The sequence below is a fragment of the Sturnus vulgaris genome, chromosome 21 (genome assembly GCF_052056855.1).
Source record: "Sturnus vulgaris isolate bStuVul1 chromosome 21, bStuVul1.hap1, whole genome shotgun sequence".
Lineage (NCBI taxonomy): Eukaryota > Metazoa > Chordata > Aves > Passeriformes > Sturnidae > Sturnus > Sturnus vulgaris.
Window position 1 is genome coordinate 2292562 of NC_142263.1, and position 17701 is coordinate 2310262.

The 17701-nt window shown below is 47.2% G+C and overlaps 1 protein-coding gene across 10 annotated transcripts in view; it reads left to right on the forward strand.

Moving 5' to 3' along the window:
• The window catches only part of BCAS3 (BCAS3 microtubule associated cell migration factor), a 296591-nt gene extending 279318 nt beyond the window's left edge, over positions 1-17273 (forward strand). For 6 of the 10 annotated variants that reach the window (XM_088176980.1, XM_088176982.1, XM_088176983.1 and 3 more), the window contains one exon: positions 16425-17273. In XM_088176980.1, coding sequence (XP_088033106.1) covers positions 16425-16448 — 24 coding nt within the window. In that variant the 3' untranslated portion in view covers positions 16449-17273. Of the gene's footprint in view, positions 1-1751; positions 1818-16424 lie in introns of all 10 variants that reach the window. The other 4 variants (XR_015807899.1, XM_088176981.1, XM_088176976.1 and 1 more) reach the window with 2 other exon arrangements.
• Positions 17274-17701: the final 428 nt, after the last annotated feature.

The following is a 17701-nucleotide window of genomic DNA, read 5'->3' on the forward strand; positions in this document are numbered from 1 at the left end:
TCATATTGCATTCCCTCCCAAAAAAAATCCACCCTAGGACTGTGATTTATGAAACTCTGCTTCCAGGAAACAAATATCTCTGACAGGATTCCACTCAAACTGGACAGGAAGAAATTACCAACTCAGACTAGAAATCTTTCCCTCCAAAAATACTGTAATTATTAAACCCTCTGATTCCTTCAGCAAGTAGGGTTTTTTAAGCTTTCCAGTGTATTTTCATCACTTCTAGGCTTAATATTTGAAATCAGCCTATAGTAAAACATACAGTAAGGATGTTTTTTTGAAATGCATCTTTCTTCCAAAACTCCTGCAAAGCTCCAAGTCTGGCAGCTCTCACCAGTGGCACAGTGAGGTGCACCTCTGGCCCTCGGAGGAAACCGTCTGGATTCCTTCCAAATTTCATGAACAAACTCATAATGTGCTGAAGGAAGCTCATATGTTGAAGCAAACTCTTTAACCTGATTAATGGGATGTAAGTAAGTGGAGCTAATTAGAGGTGCAGTTAGGGAATGGCCTGGAGGAAACGTGGGATCAGGGCTCCAGGCACTTGGGATCCTGGTCCCCAGCCAAAGCCGAGCCTAGCTTGGGTCTGGACACCTTTGAACTTTGCAGAGGGATGGTTTTGGAACCTTCCTGTGAAATTTGGGGGTCAGAGAAGGGAAGTCACACATTTCCTGGCATGCCTGGCTGAGGTGGGAAGCAAAGGGAGGAGAGCAAGCTGGTGGCTCCCATGCAAGGACATCCTTCCTGGGGGTTTTTCCAGAGGACAAAATAGCCGTGCTCACGAGCTTTGTTCAAACATCAGCAGCCACCTGGACACAGATGTACCTGTACATTTAATTTCAGGAATAGGATTAGCCCTTTAGACTTAGAGCTTTCAGTGATACCTTCCCCTCCCTCTCTCCTTCCCTCCCTCCCTGCTTTCCTTTCTTCCTTCCTCTTTAATTTTTCTAAGACAATTTTCCCCTTCTCTCTCCTCAGCTGTTTTTTATCCCGACTCCAACATAGGCTATAGATACACAGAGCAAATTATTTCCCCCTTGAAGAGCATTTCTACCAGGAGATTTCTGCATAGGTTCAGTGCAAAACCAGCTTGGGCAGCAGACCCACTGGTGGATCAAATAACATCGATGCTAAAAGCAGCCTTTGAACTTCCACAATATTCATCCCAGGGTCAGAGATTAAATTTCCCCCTCCTATAAGTCTGGGAGCTCAGTACAGTTCTTCCTACAAAAGGTTTATTTGGATGGGCCTGGTTGAAAAGAAAGGAAAATTCAGGCTCTTTAGGAGCCACCATTTCAGAAGGGCTGGATGAGAGGAGCATTGCCTTGCACACATTTTGGGATATCAAGCACCCCAGTGTGGGTTTCTTGCTCTCTCCTGTCCAAAGGTGTCCCTGAGCAGCCCCATCCCACAGCAAGGACATTTTTAAAATTTCCAGTAATTTCCCATGTCTCCAAAGCCAGTCTTGCCACCATTTCTTCCAGGTCATACATTATTTAAGGGGGAGGGGGTGTGAATGCTGGTACCATGAATATTTCTGCTGTGAATTCAGGTTCATTGCTGTTTGTAGAAAAATTCTAAAGGGAGCACTGATGCCACAAGACAACTCTGACTTTCTGCCATTCGATAACAAACTTGATCAACTGCATTTGCTTATTATCAACTGTGGTGTGGGGACACTCCTTTTCTTTTTCTTCTTATTAAATCAAGGCATTTTTTTTTAAAGAAATATTTTATTTTTGATACAGACACAGCCGGTGAAGTAGCAGTAAAAAACATCACCACAAAGAGGCACATGGCTTTGAAATGTTTTGGTATGTAACATAACTGTATTGTTATCAGGTCTTAACTTTTGCACAAAGAGTATTTTCCCTTGTTCTAAAAGCAAACCCTCTCTCAGCTTTCCAAGGACCATGTACCTAACGTGGCCATAGGGGGACAAACCAAAAAAATATCAAAGTGTCTCAAGTCATTTCACAAATAACATTGTTCTGTTGCTCTCCTTAAATGAACAAGAGTTTCTTTGATTTTTTTTTTTTTTTAAGTCAAATTTAGGATTCTGCTGTTCAGAGCAGAGAGGTCACAAGGCCCTAATGTATTTAGCATTGACTGCCCTCTCTTGTAGTGCGTCTATTAGTCAGTAATTTGATTTGTACCTATTCATTTGCAGTCCCTGCAGGAGCTCTGAGCTGGCCCCAAGTATAATTGGTGCTGTCTCTATTTTTACATCATTAGATTAGCCCCGACTCCTGGCCACTTGTTGTCTGCGCTTGTCTGTCCATTTATACAACCTAATGTAACACAAAATTCATTACTGATCACATTACTTTCAACTCTGAAGCCAGCTTTGTGATAAACATTTTGTTAACCCTTCCCTGCCAGCACACAGACCTGGGGGATAAATGCACTTTCCCCTCTGCAGGAAAAATCAATATCATAATAAAACAAAGTGCAGTCACATTCCTGGATTTGTCATTCCTCCCAGAGAAAGAAATGGGGAGGAACATATAGGAGATGACTAAATGGTGTCTGCATCCAGGCATCTCACTCTGCTCAATATGAAATGAGCTCAGCAGTGTCCTTTCTACTGGAATATAAAGAAGTGACACGAGATAGGGCCAGCACTCAATTTAAAACTTAATTTCTTACTCATTGTTCTGCAAGTGTTTTAGCTCTTCTGGTCAGGCTGTAATCAGGTTATGACATTATTGGAACTGGACATTTTTCTTCCAGTGCTTTGTCTCAAAAGCAGTGAACACAGTTCCCTTTCTCCTTGGAGATTTGCTGCTGTGTTGGGTTTGGGGTTGTGGTTTTTCCTCCTAATGATTAAGCAAATTAACTGCAGCACTCCAGAATTTCACAGCAAAATTCAAAGCTCTGTCCTGTCTAGCTTGGCTTTGCTCACATTTGATTGCCTGCTGAGTCCCTCCTAAAGCTTGAAGCTGTTTGCATCCCTCAGGCTTCTGCTGTTGATCCCAGGAGGAACCAGAGGAGAGCCATGGTAGGTATTCCAGCCAGGGCTGAGCATCCTCCCAGCTCTGCTTGCAGCATCCTGCCCAGGAGGTGATTCCTGCCACCCAAATATATTTTGGTGCACGCAAAAGCTGTTGGGTTTTTAACAAGTTTTCTAAATTCATTTTCTGTTTGCACAGCTTGGCTTGGAAATCTGTTATTTTGGGTTTTCTAAATATTTAGAAGTATTTCTCAGTGTTTATTAAATCTTCCCTTTAAAAATCTGAGGTCTAAAGCCTGCCCCAGACCGAGCAGTCCCACACTGGGAAGGGGGCAGGAGACAACAGGATTTTTCCATCTGTAATTCCTATAATTACCTTGTCATTCCTTTTAGGAGTCTTTCTATGGTGTTTTTGTGTAGGATATGACTTATGGCAAGCATATCTCTCTCAGTAAGTATAAGAGCCCTGGTCTCCCAGCATTTGAACCAGGACTGGTATTTTTACAGCTGTTTTGTGAGCCAAAACCTCTTGCAGCTGCTGAGGTGGTGGCAGAATAAAGACAAGACAGTTCCTGTCCCTCCTCCCAAGCCCAGCAGCCCCAGAGAACCATTGAGTATTTGCTGATTTTTGGGATGTGCAGCACAGGCCATCACAAAGCTCTCATAAACTATGCATTGCCCTCTCCAGGGGAGATGGGAGAGGAGGCTGTGGAATGGAAACCCATTTGTGCAATAAATTGTTAAGCAGTCGAACTGTTAAATGAACACCTATTAGAGGGGTAGGATGAGGCATGAGTCACCAAACAGCAAAATAGACATTGACACAGCAAACCCTGGGCAGCAAATGGAGAGTCAGGAGCCAAGGCAATGCAAATGTTCCAGTGTGAGCCAACCCTCTGGCCCTGCAGCTCCCAGTCCTCTCAGCTCCTCTCCCACCACAGCATCTGCTCCTGGTGCTTTGGGGAGCTCCAAAGTGCCACCTCTGCCAGCTCCAGGTGCTTCTCCCTCTGGATGCTGTATCATTCCCTGTCATTGTGTTGTGGCCTCCACCTCCCATCACCCCTGCACCTTTGTCTAACAGAGCATCACACACAGAGTCATTTGATTTTCCCCATAATCCTGCCTTGCTCTCCGTGGTGGAGTGAGAGCATCAGGACTTGCTGGCCAATGATGGTGTTGGATGTTTGATGTTCACAGCGAGCTTTAGGGAACACGTGCAGGCAGAAAGAGGGGCCCGTGGAAAATGAGAAAGAAACCCAAAGGGATTTTGGCTGGGGAGGATCTCAGTGATCAGTGGAGACTCCCTGGAGCATCCCCATGGGATCAGCTCTGGTGGCTGCCCCTGGAGGAGGAAGGGTTGTGGCCAGGTCCCTGGCAATGCTGGGAACACTTAGTCCTCCTTGAAGTATATATCCTAATTTGTGGTATGAAAAGATTAGCTTTCCTTCCATTCCTAGCCTGCTGTCTCCCCACCATGGATAATATATAAAACAGTAGACTTTTATTCATTAACATTTATGGGAAAATGTTAATATTAAACTGTAAGTGAAAAGCCCCATCTTATTGAATTCTTCTGCTGTGTTATTGGGAGCCTAATTTCATTTTGCATTTAAATAAAAACCAGATGACGTTCAGGACAGTCAGGCAAGCATTCTGTAAGTGAGAATTTATCTTGCGATCTGGGTAAACAATGTCTCATCATTTAACAGTTATTATAAATAATGGGGTTTTAAGCACTTTGCTGGGAGTTCATATTGGCTCCACACGGGTTGCACTAAGGGAGAGAGAATTTCAGTGACATCTTCCAGGCATCCGGTGAGGAGGAATCATATCCTGAGCTCGCTTCTCAGGCTGCAGTTTTCATCCTTCTCTGGTTTATTATTGCTCAATATTGTGTGTACCATCCACTGACCAAAAAAAAAAAAAAAAAAAAAAAAACCTAAGAGGAAGGAAAATGACAAATTGGTTGGAAGCATTTTGAAAATGGAGAAACTCTGTTTGAGGCTTCCCCATAAACAGGGAATGTGTTCAGCCCCCTTGCAGATGTTCATGCAGGTAGCTGAGCCTCCAAAAGGGAGATTCTTTCAGTAAAAATGTAAAAGTTTTGCATTCACAGAGAGTGAAAAAAGATGTTGAGGCAAAACATAAATACATAAAAGATCATAAAGCAGCTGCTTTTTTCTTTGTTTCTGCTGGTGCCTGCTGAAATGAAATCACTGGTGGTTTTGTGCTTGGGAACATGTGAGGTAGCTTATAAAAAGAGTAAAAACTGCTAAAACAGTAAATAGCTTTTCCCTCACTCCTGTTGCTTCTATTCTGCTTTTCAGTGTTGTCCTTTCATTGAGGGGGCAGCTCTTTGGTGCTCTCTGGCTTTGCTTTGTGTTCCTCAGAGCCCTCCAAGGCATTTCCCACCACAGGCAGGAGCAGCTTCCCTTCATCTGTCCTGCATCCTGGGGAGGGGGAATTCCTTTGCCATGCAGACAGGGGGTGAATTTTAGGAATAACTCTCTGCTGTTGTGGAAAGATCCTGAATTTGGGAGCTCCTGATGCTGGCTGGTGGTGTGTCACCTCCCTGAATCCACTCAGGACATGACCTGCCTACTGCTTTTTTCTTTATGACCCATGTTATTCCATTTTCCAAAAAGACCCCCACAGCTAAAACACCACCTTCTTTTCTTTATTTATTTATTTTGGATATTTATTTGTTGTTCCCTTGGTCAGTGACTCTCTCAGTAACTCCCCAACACATGAACTCTGTGTTTACACCAAAACTTGATGATGTTGTGAAAGACAGAGGGTCAGTATCACTTCTCTGACTCTTCCCAAAGATGTTTTTCTGGGAAAGCTGCAGGCAGGAGCTGCCCTGCTGCCTCTGCTCCAGCTCAGTGGCATAACAGGGGATCCAGGAGCCAGAGGGGCTGGGGATGATGGCATTTTCCTAAAATGATTCCAATGCCCTGTGTTGTGGAGGATGCTTGGACACGTTGCTGTGCTGGAATTCTCCTCAGGCACAGCACAGAATTCCCATGGATGGCATCTCCCATCCATTCCCACATGCCACAGCTATTCCTGCTGGGTGCTCCCACCTTGTTGGGTGGAAATGACATTTGGAAGCATAAATCAAGAGACAAATTAACCTTGCAGCCTTCTTCCCTCATCTGCAGCCATGGAGGCAGCAGTGGGAGGTGAATTGTGCAGGAACAGATCCCTAATGTAAAATTTGGGGGGGCTTTTTGCCCTCTACTCAGGGCTGCTTTTATCCACACCCTCTGGAAAAAAAAAATATTTTGATTATATCATGCCAGGACTGTGTTGTCTCTTAGATTTATCTTCTGGAAATGTAGCTGGTCACCCACCAAAATGTGAGCAAAAAGTCTGCAGAAGAGGACAACATGAGGAGCAGGTAGGTATGTGAACTTCACTGCCAGGTGCCTAAATACAAGGCAGAATCATGATTTAAATTGCCTTTTCTGGGGGATGTGACCAGAGGAATGCCTTGGTTTGCCATTAGGTCTTTCAGATTTCACACAGAGTTACCTTCCACCAGCTGCAGCTCATCCACTTGTTTGTAAGAGTGCAGCTACAAAGACAGAGTGTAATAGAATCAATGCTTGGAACAATTTTTAAAATATGACTTTCAAAAAACAAAAACGTTGATTTTACTATTTCCAGCTGCCTTCTGGTTTCAGGAGCACAAATGTGAATTTCTGTGTTCAACAGCTCCGTTAAGAAAGGGACAAATTTTTATTCGTCATTTTTATCAAGGCTCTTTCATATTTATGTCTAACATCAGAATTTGGAGCAATATAAATAAGAGAGTGTATTAAGAGCCTCAAGAGCCCTGCAAGAGAGTGAGCCCATGAGACTGGGCTGTTGTTTTTCCAGGTTGGGTTAATACTCAGTCAAGGTAGAGCTGTGATTTTAAGGGAATGACTGCGAGCTCTGAGTGCTTTGTAAAATTAGGGCTGTGTTTACAAAGCTGGTCTGCTTGAAGCAGCCATGTCAACATAATATTTCAAAAAATTGAGTGAATAGACTAAATAAATTGCATTCGAACCTGGGATGATTTGGATGGGTTTGGAGCTCCTGACACTGAACTACTGCCAGGGAAGTGGGAGGAGGAGGCTGGTCCTGATCCCCACCTGAGCTCTCCCAACTCAAGAGCCTTGAACTGTTTAGATGAGCAGACAGGGCTGAGCTGTGGTGACATCATTTCGTGAGCTTCAACAAAACTCTCCTGATTTGGACCAGCTGAGCATCTGCTCCCCCCTCCAAACTTTTTAACTTTTCCTTTGAATCAAACCCAAATTCCAGTCTGGTCTAGCTTCCTCCTCAGCATCAATCTGCACCAGGGGAACAGCCCAGAGCCTCTCACTGGCCCAAAAGGCCACTTTGTGTCAGAAGTCCTAGAAGTTGTGCCAGAATGACTTTGCTTTGTAATCTTATACTTCTAAAATGAGCTCGGCAGTGTGTGTGTGTGTGTCAGGAGCACAGAGAGCACATGTGGGAGATGCACAGAGGCACATGGAGCCCTGCAGTCCAGCCCAGGGCTCCCTCCCTACCTGAGAGGCTTTAAGGATGCCAAGTGCTGAGGTGGCATCACAGAGAGGATAGAATTGGGTCTGAGAGTGGAAAGGAGCTGAAATGTGGAGGGCCAGGTGTGAAATCCTCATGCAGAGTGTCAGCAGTCCCTGGTCATCACCAGCTTTGTGGGTTTGACCTTCAGGCAGCTTTTCCTTTCCCAGCTGTTTCGGTGGAGCTGTTTGGCTGAGGAGGAGGAGGAGGAGGGACTCCCAGCACTCCCTGAGGGCTCCTGGCCATCCCTGTCCTTGCTGCAGCCACCTCTGGTACACAACCTGTGGCTCCAGTTCTGGAGGGAAGGGAGATGCTCAGATCCACACTTGCCCTGGATAGAAGATGTTCCAGGAGTAGGAGCATTGCCCCCAGCATTTCTGAGCAATATCCCCAGAGTTCAGTGGGTGCAGGACATGGTAGGTGTCATAAACATGCATTTTACTTTGAATTTGTAATTTCCTTCGTGGAGTAGAGGCTTACAGAGGGGTCAGTGTTGAGCAATCCAAGGCACTCCCATAACCCTGGGAATGAGAGACCAAACCCAGGAATTTTAATACAGTGTTTTCTCTGCAAATGCTTTTGGTCTGATATACACAGATGTGCTGCTTGCGTAACCAAAGATGCAAGATAGTTCTGCCTAAATGCATTAAAAAACTTGTCTACACACACTGGCTGGAACAGGAAATCATGTATTCCACATAGGATATCTTACAGGAATTTGGAGTAGCAGCACAGTGAAATTTTCAGGATGGGGTAAGAGAGAATTCCATTAAACTCAAGCAACCATTGCTGCATATTCGTTCAAAAACCTCATCTGTAAATCTTGCACAAGGAGTTGTAAGCTTGCAGGATGTGATGGGGTAGATAAATGATTTTCTATTTGACTGTCATAGCTTTTGAGATTTCACATGCTGGCTAAAATCAGCAACTCATCCTTCTGAAGAGCCATTTACATAGGAAAACATCCTAAACCTCTTTACAAAAATATTCAGCTCTAGGAAACTTGAGATGATTTTTTAAAAGCACTGGAAGTCATTGTGAAAGTGCCTATCTTGAAGAATATTCTCCCTCTAAATGCCAGTCCTTTATCTGGTGCACTTTTAACCTTCCATAAAATGCTCAGAGTCAAGTCTGGCGAGATGCCAGAGTCTTGGGTCTCCTACTCCATGGGCTCGAGTCACATGGAGCTCTCTGGGTGCTCTTTTTAAAGGACTAAACAACCTGTTCAGAAGTTCATGCTGGAAAATGTTTTGTCTTTGTCTCACCGATCTCTTTGTGCCTGAAGCACACCCAGACATTTATCTAAGCTCAGGTGTCCTCCCTGTTCTGCAAGTGTTAAGTTGTTTGGCATCCCCACAGTGAAATCAGGCACTAGAAATGAGATTTGGGCTCTCAGAGGGACTCTGATGTTCAGAAGGCTCTGTCTCCATTCCCCTGCTTCTCTCCTTCCTCCTGTACCTCCCCATCTCCTTGCTGGATCCTGTTCCAGGATGCCAGGTTTCATCTCCAAGTGCATGGCATGAGCCAACTCTGTGTGGATTCAGCATTGGAGTTACTGTAAGGCACTTTGACAGTAACTAATATTTTACATAGGCCACTGAATCCTGATTTCACAGAAGTTGCTCAGGCTGTGTTTCCCAGTCTTCTTTACTTGCAAATTTAATGGAGGTGCTTTTGTGACGTCTCAACATCTTTCAGGTTGTGACAGGGTGAGACAGCTTCAACACAGGAATTGATTTTTAATGTTCAGATGCCATTGTTTTAATTTTTTTTTTTTATTTCTTCATTTGAAAAGAGTTTAAACTCTCTTTTGTGAAACTGCTGAGTTTATTAAAAAGGGAAAAAGAAACATTTCTGAGGAGCAGGTCTGTCACAGCCACCCAAAGCCTGGCCCAAAGTTGGTCCCACTGTGCTGAGTGTCAATGCAGGTGGAGAGGCACAAGGCTTGGGGCAGAGAGCAGCTTTAATTGACTTCTAAATATTATCACAATAAGCTGGAATTGTAATCATAGCAATATATAAAACTGGGAACTGACTTTTTGCCCGTGCTCCCTCTTGAAAGGAGCAACACACAATTTGCCCAGAAATTTCATCCATCTCAAATCAAAACCAACTTGAAAAATTAAGATTTTTCATGAGGACTCGGTGCTTTCATTTCACTGCAATTTAATATTAAATTTAAATTTAAATTTATTTTTGTTCATCCAAATACCCAAAAGCACAGCTTCCCCCGGGGGTGCAGTGCCCCCCTGTGCCCTCCCTGCCAGCAGATCCCTGGAGCTGCAGCTCCTCACTCCCAGCAGCCGCCAAGGGAGCTGGAGATGGATTATAATTAGAGCTCCCTCATTAGCATAATTGCATTTCATAAAATAAAATTTAAAAAAATTTAAAAAGGGGGAAATACTCAAGAAAAATCTCCAAGTGCCGTAGCAGCAATGTGATTTCCAGGCACCCCGATATTTCCTCATCCTTTTGTGGTTTCTGACCTCGTGTTGGATTTTGAGCTCTTCTCCACCTTGTGTGTCCCAGCAGCAGCACTCGCTGCCCTGGGCACCTCTGATGATGCTCAGAGTGAATGTTTCCTGCAGGAATCGTGCCAGAAGCACCCAGCAGAGTTGGGGATGTTGTCTGAATCCTGAACGATGGAGCGATTCCATGTCCAAGTGCCGGTGTGAGCTCCTCAGGGGGAGCACATCCCACTCCCTTCGGCATCAATCAGTGAAATTAAAATGTTTAACTCACCCATTCACTGGGGAGCGTTGTGTAAATTACAAACAGTTTAAGAGATCCTCAAGACTTCCATTGTGTTAATACAAATTGCCTTTTAGCGTTCCCTTTAAATAGGGCCCTTTTGAGTGAGAATCCAGATGGCAGAAGCTCCATAATTATTATTCATTACAGTTAATAAATAACACTCGGGAAGCCCCAGTCAGTTCTGCAAGTCCCCCGTGATGGGCATTGTGTAAATGTAAGGGTGAAAAAAATAGTCCTTGCCACAGAATGTGTCAGGATTTCAGTCAAAGACAAGGAGCAGTGAAGGGCCCTTATGTGTGCCTGCCCCAGATCATGGACCAGGCTGGCATTCCCAGAGCTCTCTCTGCAGGGAATCTCCTCCAAAAGGAAAGGGAATTGTCTTCGGTTTTAAAGAGAGCCTTGAATTTTTGCCTTTTGGCTGTTTATTCCGAAGCCCCCATGGATGGGGAGAGGTGAGTTTAGTGAGCAGCACCTTTTGTGTCTCCCCCACCCCCGGAAAATTCCTGTCCCACATCCTCATTTCGGGAAGGGGCCGAGCACATTCCCACATTTGTGGCGCCCTCGGCTCACGGCAGAGCCTGAAAAGTTCCCCAAAATAATTGCTGTGAATGACAGAAATGAAATCGAGGAGATTCGAGCTCTGCTGGCCATTACCCCACTTCCTGCATTCCTACTTGTTAATTGTCTAATTCCTAACGAGTCTTCGGGCCTCTGATGGACTTTCTGATGCGTGCTCGCTCCGACGCTTCCTTCCCTCCCCTCCCTGGCCTCATCCCTCACCAGAGACCTTGTTCCTTTAAAAATGCCATCCTTAAAAATCAGAAATACTCAGCCCGGCAAAAGGAAAAGGGAACTTGACATTAGTTGAGCTTGAAAGGCTTGGTGCTGTGAAAAGTGACTGACGTGTGAAAAGAGGCTACAATTAGTTCTTTCCCCGAGCACTCTCCCATTCAGTCCAGGGTCACTCCTTCAGCGAGCTGCAGCTTTGAGGGTAATGTGTTGTGACAGTTTGAGATGATGAAGAATAATTCTTGTATTCAGAGTTGCTGCCGCTTCCCCGCTGCCCTGACACATCAGGCTGCTGTCATTGTATCAGTTATCCCGGGCAGCCCCTCCGTAGGTAAGAGGAAAGGGTCAGCTCTTCCAGCAAATGATTTGGGATATTTTGAAACTGTGCTTAAAGAGGGGAAGGCAAACAGAGAGAAAGGAAAAACCATTAGAAGAAATAATAATGCACTGGAGAGGAGATTTTTTGAGTGGACATAAAGGAGATACCAGGGCTTCGAGTGGACCACTACAGGAGAGCACAGCTAAGAAAGGCAGCATAATTTATGAGTGTTCCGGGCAAAAGAGGGCTATATAGATTTTCTTCAGGCATTGAATTAATGTGCCCTATAAAATGGTTTCACATTTAGGCTTGGCAGGGCTTTGTACCTTGCTGGATTTGATGGGGTCCTTTGACAGTTCCTGGAGCTTTCTGGAATGGAGGGTGCAGCTGGACCTCGAGCTCTCCCAGACCTGCAGACCCCAGGCTCTCCCCAGAGCAGCTCCTGCTCCACTTCCTCCTCCTCGTCCTCTTCTTCCTCCTCCCTCCACCTTGGCAGCCAACTCAGGGAGAGCAGCCAGGACCAAGGGGCAGGACAGGCTGGCTGCAGCGTGGCAGTGGGAATATGGGCACAAAGAAATGTTTCCTGCAAGGTTTCCTTTCCAATTCGTCATGGAACATCCTCCACACTGCAGGAGGGCTGGGGGCAGCCCCGCTGGCACTCGTGCCAAGCAGGGAGCAGCCAACATCTGCTCCCAGCTCCTCTGATGCCCCACTGCTGTCCCAGTGTGCCCTGAGCTGTGCTGTGACAGGGGATGGCTGCCCTGGGGTGGGCCAGGGACTCAGGATGGCCACTTGCCATCCCATGCCAGCAGCCACGAGGATTTTCAGTGCTGCTGCTGCCTCCACCGTGGTGGAAAGTGTGTGTGCCCTGAAAATCCCGTTACTCTGGGACCCTGGGTGATGCCAGCAGTGCCCATTACTGTTACTGTCAAAAGCGCAGGCAGGGCTGTTCCCAGCTCCCCTGAAGTGACTTTCTCCTCATGGCTTCAGCAGATGTTCCAGCTCCTTCGTCTTTTTTTCCTGTATTTTTTTTTTTTTAGGGCAAGCAGGACTTTGTGAGTCGTTTCCTCCGGGGACATGGGCAGGTTTTAGTATTTACGTTTCCAGTATTAGCATTTATTTGTATTTGTGTTTGTTTTTCACGGGCTTCTGAAAGCCTCAGGGAGCCATTTATGGGGCCAAAATAATGCAAGTGCTGGTCTTCTCACAGTATTTCATTTCCTTGATGGTGGAAACGCTACGAGAAGAGCAGGTCTCATGTTATTTTGACCCCATAAATAGCTCCCAGAGGCCCTTTTCTTCCTTCTCCCACCCACTCCCCCCCAAATCAAATATTTAGGTTTCTGCAAAGCCTGACTTCTCAACCCTGGTTATCTTGCTTCAGCAGAAGCAAATTGCAGTTATTACAAAATAGCCAGAGAGTCTATAAGGCCGAATGGGTTTTATATGATGCACAATTTGTTGGCTACTGTACAAGTTCATTAAAGTGTATCATAAGAGGTTGTTTTACTGGTACATTTAAGGAAGTTAATACATCTCGACAGTGTATGCATGGGGGAATGCAGATACAATAACCCTCAGACTTGCTGGGGCCAAGTCCATTCCTGGCGTAACTCCACCACAGTGAAGGGAATCACTGGCTGGGCTGCCCTGGAGTGAGTGCTGCTGATCCCTGATCCTGCTGCCCTGGGCTCTCCTGCCACCCACTCCCATCTTTCCATGGGGATGTGCTCCTATTTTGTGTTTTTCAGGTTTTTTATCCCAGCACAGAGGTCTGACTCGTTGTGTGATGTGTGTTTCTATGCTGGGAAGTGTTTCAGGTCCTTCAACAGTGCCCCAGGGGCTCAGCTGTCCCATCCTTGGGGTGGCTTTAGGGACCTGTCTCTCCTGATAGCCAACAGCCCCACCATGCAGCTCCTGCTGCACTTGTTTGGTCTGTCCAGATCTATGAGAAATTGTCCTCCAGTTTTCACTGTGTAACAGGAAGGGTGTCCCCATGTCATGTGGAGCCATTCCCACTCTTGTCTGTGCTTCCCATGGGAATCTCATTGATGTTCCTCTGCTGTGCCCTGGTCTGCTCTAAGGGCTGGGAGGAAGAATAATAGCATACGCTGGATTTTTTATTATTATTATTATTATTATTTATTTTTTATTAATGAAACAGAGCAATCTGGGGGAAAGGCAGGCAGACATGCTGCCTGTGGTGCTGGGGGTCAGCTGTGTGGCCAGGTAGTCCCTGGTGACCATGTCAAGGCTAATTGCCCCCCTCGTGTGACCCAGCCGTGCTCAGAGCCGGCCGGGGACGAGGGCAAGAGCCCAATTTCCTGAGCACAGCAGAGCTCTCTGTGGCAGCCCAGCACTTTTACAGGGCTTCCTCGGGTATCAGAATACACTGCTCGTCTGCCTGGCTGGGTAATTAGTTCCAGAGTGAGCTGGGCTGTGTGAGAGCACTCGGATTCCTTGGGGAATGTGTGCCCGGGCATGGCAGCTTGGATGTGAGGGCTCCCCAGCTTTTAGCCTGACACCCCCTAACCTAGATTGGGCTGCAAAATCCCCTCCAGTCCCTCCAGAGCCTGTGCCCCTCCTGTACCCTGTGTTCTGTCCCTCTCTGTCAGGAATTGTCAGGTTTTCCTGCTGGCAGCAGCAAGGGGAGCTCGGGACAGCAGCGCTCAGAGCTGTGGGTGCAGCCAGGACAGGACTCGCTGCATCCAGGCTCTGTGCCCACCACTCCTCATCACATCCCTGGGTTCTGGTCCCTGCTTTTTCCTTGGCTGGCATCAGTCTCTGCAGTGCCACCCCCTGGCAGGCCCCCGCAGAGGTGACAGGAGCTGCAGAAATCCTGCAGACCCCAGAAAAGCCCAAATCCCCCCCAAATCCCAGCCTGGTCTCACAGCAGGCACCGAGGGATTGGCAGGAGCTCAGCCCCCAGGAGCAGGAACAGCCACACAGGAGCCACAGGAAAACAAAACTCTCCTTTCTGTCCCTGCCCCTTGTCTTGCTGGAAATATTTTGCCTGGAAATCAATTCTGGCTGGAGCAGAGAGAGAAATCACCCCGGGAGGAGTGCACCAGGGTTTGGGGGAGCCCAGAGATGCTGCCCAGCACCCCCAGCTCTGACGTGGGACCTTTAAGCAAAGCCAGCTGTGTGCTGAGGGAGATAAAAGCCCCAAATCAGACAGGATAAGCACAGTATTAGTGTGGGATACGCCACTCATTTCTGATTTAAATTACTGTTTTTACTTCCTGGACTCATGGGAGAGTAAGGATGTGAGGAAAATGAAGAGGTTTAGACATGGACATTCCTTCACCAAATACTGGCAAGGAACGGTGATGAATACAGCTGAGGTCATTACCAGCGCTGCTTTCAGGGTGATCAGCTTCCTGCTGATTTGTTTTCCTTGTATCCTGGGCAGATTATCTCACTGCAGGTTACCTCCAGGATGAAGGATTAAATCCCACAGCCCTCACTGCTAGATGTGTGCAGGGCTGCTGGCCCTGCAGTGCCCAGGTGCTGAGGGGAGCAGGGCAGTGCCAGAGGATGCTGGGGTGGGGATGTTTTCTGTTTTAGGGAAAAGTTGACTTTTTGCTCTTCCCTAAACTTTGTGTATGGATCTGTCCCTATCACAGAGTCAGCCAAAGGACTGCTGTGGTGTTTACAGGAGGTTAAATGTCCTAGGGGAGGCAGTGGAAGTGCTGGAAGTGCAGGAATATTTAGCAGAGAGCAGAGCAGGCGCTGCTCCTCCAGCTCCTGTAGCTCCTTTCCACCCCTGACAAGTCTTTCATAGAACCACAGAAAGGTTTGGGTTGGAAGGAACCTTAAAGCTCATCTCATTCCACCCCCTGCCATGGGCAGGGACACCTCCCACTATCCCAGACTGCTCAAGCCCCATCCAGCCTGGCCTTGAGGATTTCCAGGCATGAGGCAGCCACAGCTTCTCTGTTCCAGTGTCCCACCACCCTCACAGGGAACCATTTTTTCCAATATCCCATCTAAACCTCTCTTCCAGTTTAAACCCATTCCTCCTCGTCCTGTCACTCTATGCCCTAATAAAAATTCCTTCTCCAGCTCTCCTGTGGCCCTTCCAGGTTCCCCTTCCCCCCTGGCAGCAGAGGAATTTGCCCAGAACTCCTGTCCCCATCCTCTCCAGCCCAGGCTGCCCAGACAAAGTCATGCTCAGGGTCACACATCACAGCTCCCCAGAATATTTCTTGTCTCCTGTCACCACTGTCACTCTGGGGGAGGATTCCTGTGCCATCCCTGGGGCTCTGCCTCATGTCCCTGCTGCGTGCCACCGCTGAGTGCTGCCAGGGGGATGCTGCACGTGGCCACCGAGTCAACTGCAGGGTTCAAGTGGCTCACAGAGAGGCCACGGCTGGAAAGGATGCCCTGCACACACAAAAATCCTCCTGTTTGGAGATTAGAGAGCACTGAAGGCTTCGGGAGGTCAGAGAGGGGAGATGTCTGGGTGGGTGTGACCAGGAGAGGGAGAGCCACAGCAGGGCTGCTTGCTTTTTTACTTTGAGGCATGGCTGAGGAAAGGGGATATTTTCTCTTAGACTTGAAAAAGCTGAGTTATTTATGTCCATTTGGGCAGGATAAAGGGCTGTGGAAAGTCCCTGGTGTTCCCAAGGTGGGGAATGGCAGGGGTTATGCATTGCTGGTGCACACTCTGCCAATTTCCCTTCCCGGCTGGGAGGGAGGATTTTCCATCACCTGCAGCCATCCCCTTCATACCCTGCTCAGTTCAGCCGTGAGAACCCCACTGTGCAATCCTGTCACGTCCTGAGCCTCAGCCCCAGGGAAGGGCAGCAGGTAATGTCTCCATCTTTAGCTCAGCTGAGCTGTGAGCCCAGCTGGACAGAAGTAGAACCAGGAGCTGGCATTCCTCGGGAGCGACTCCCAGATCAGCACAGAAAAGGACCAATGTTAGAGCAATGCAACAGCAGAGAGATTTGTCGGTAAAGCATCTGTCTGACCACACTGGGGGTTTATCCCAAACTCTAACCAGGACCTGCTGTCTCTCCCTTGCAGAGCTTCAGCGAGAGGGAAGCATAGAGACGCTCAGTAACAGCTCGGGCTCCACCAGCGGCAGCATCCCCCGCAACTTCGACGGCTACAGATCCCCCCTCCCCACCAACGAGAACCAGCCCCTGAGCCTGTTCCCCACGGGATTCCCCTGAACCAGCCCCCCGGCAGGGACACATCCAGCCAGGGGAACGAGCTGAGCTGCCTGTCCCCAAACAATCCTGGGATGGTTCTCGTTACCCCCATGAATATTGACAACTCTCAAACCTTCCTGAAACATACTCGTGAAATCTTGACTCTGTGTTCCTGTGCAATACGAAGAGGCTCCATCTTCAATCCTGATAGCTCTGCAGCTTCTTTTCTCGCTGTCTTCAGGAAGAGGTTGGGTGAGGAGAAATATTCCTAAGCCATCTTGGGTCAAGCACATGGTTTCACAACTGTTCTCTGCTTTTTTCGTTCTGAGAGATGAATCTCCTTAACTCAGAGGAGCTCTCGCCTCGTTCGTGAAAGTGCCGAGCATTAATGGATGAACTGGAGGGACTGGAAACTGGAGGACTCTCTGTGGACAGGGTTGATGATGTTATTCCTTCCTTGTCGCGTCTCCTTGCTGCCCTTCTTCCCCTCTGATACTCATCGATGCCAGGAGTATTACAAATGGAAATGTTTCTTTTTGTTCTTTGGAAGAATTCTCTCTCTTGCTCCGGTTTTCTTCTAGTCATGTATTTTAGAAATGTACTTAATTGACTAATTGCAGTCACGGATTTCTCATATTTCGTTATAAAAGTTGTTCATTGGAACTCAGATATCTGTCCAGAAATGCATGTGTCATTGAATAAATCTAAGTTAAACAAGAAACTGCTTAAATGGCAATGTTCATGGAGTGTTACTGGGCTGACTGTGGGCTTTGTGTATCTCCCTGGACCAGACTCCGTGTGTATTTACTGACTTGAGGGCTTTAATTAAAGCCATCAGTGGCTGTTATGTCTAGCATGGTTTTGCCTCCCCATTTCCTTGTCCTCATGTGCACAGACAGGATTTTTAAAAACAAGGAATTTAGGTGGTGTGCCTTGCACCCACTTGGCCCCTCTGAAAGCCAACACCCAGCTCCCTGCTTTGGGGCCCTGCTTCTTCATCCCTCTGATTCCAGTGGGACAAGGACCAGGTGCTGGAGGCAGAGGCACCAATTTCCATCCATTCTGCTGTGGGATTGTGGATCAGAGGCTTTGCAGAACAGCCTGAACCTCTGCTCCCTTCTGAACGTGCACAGTCAGAGCTAGCACTGC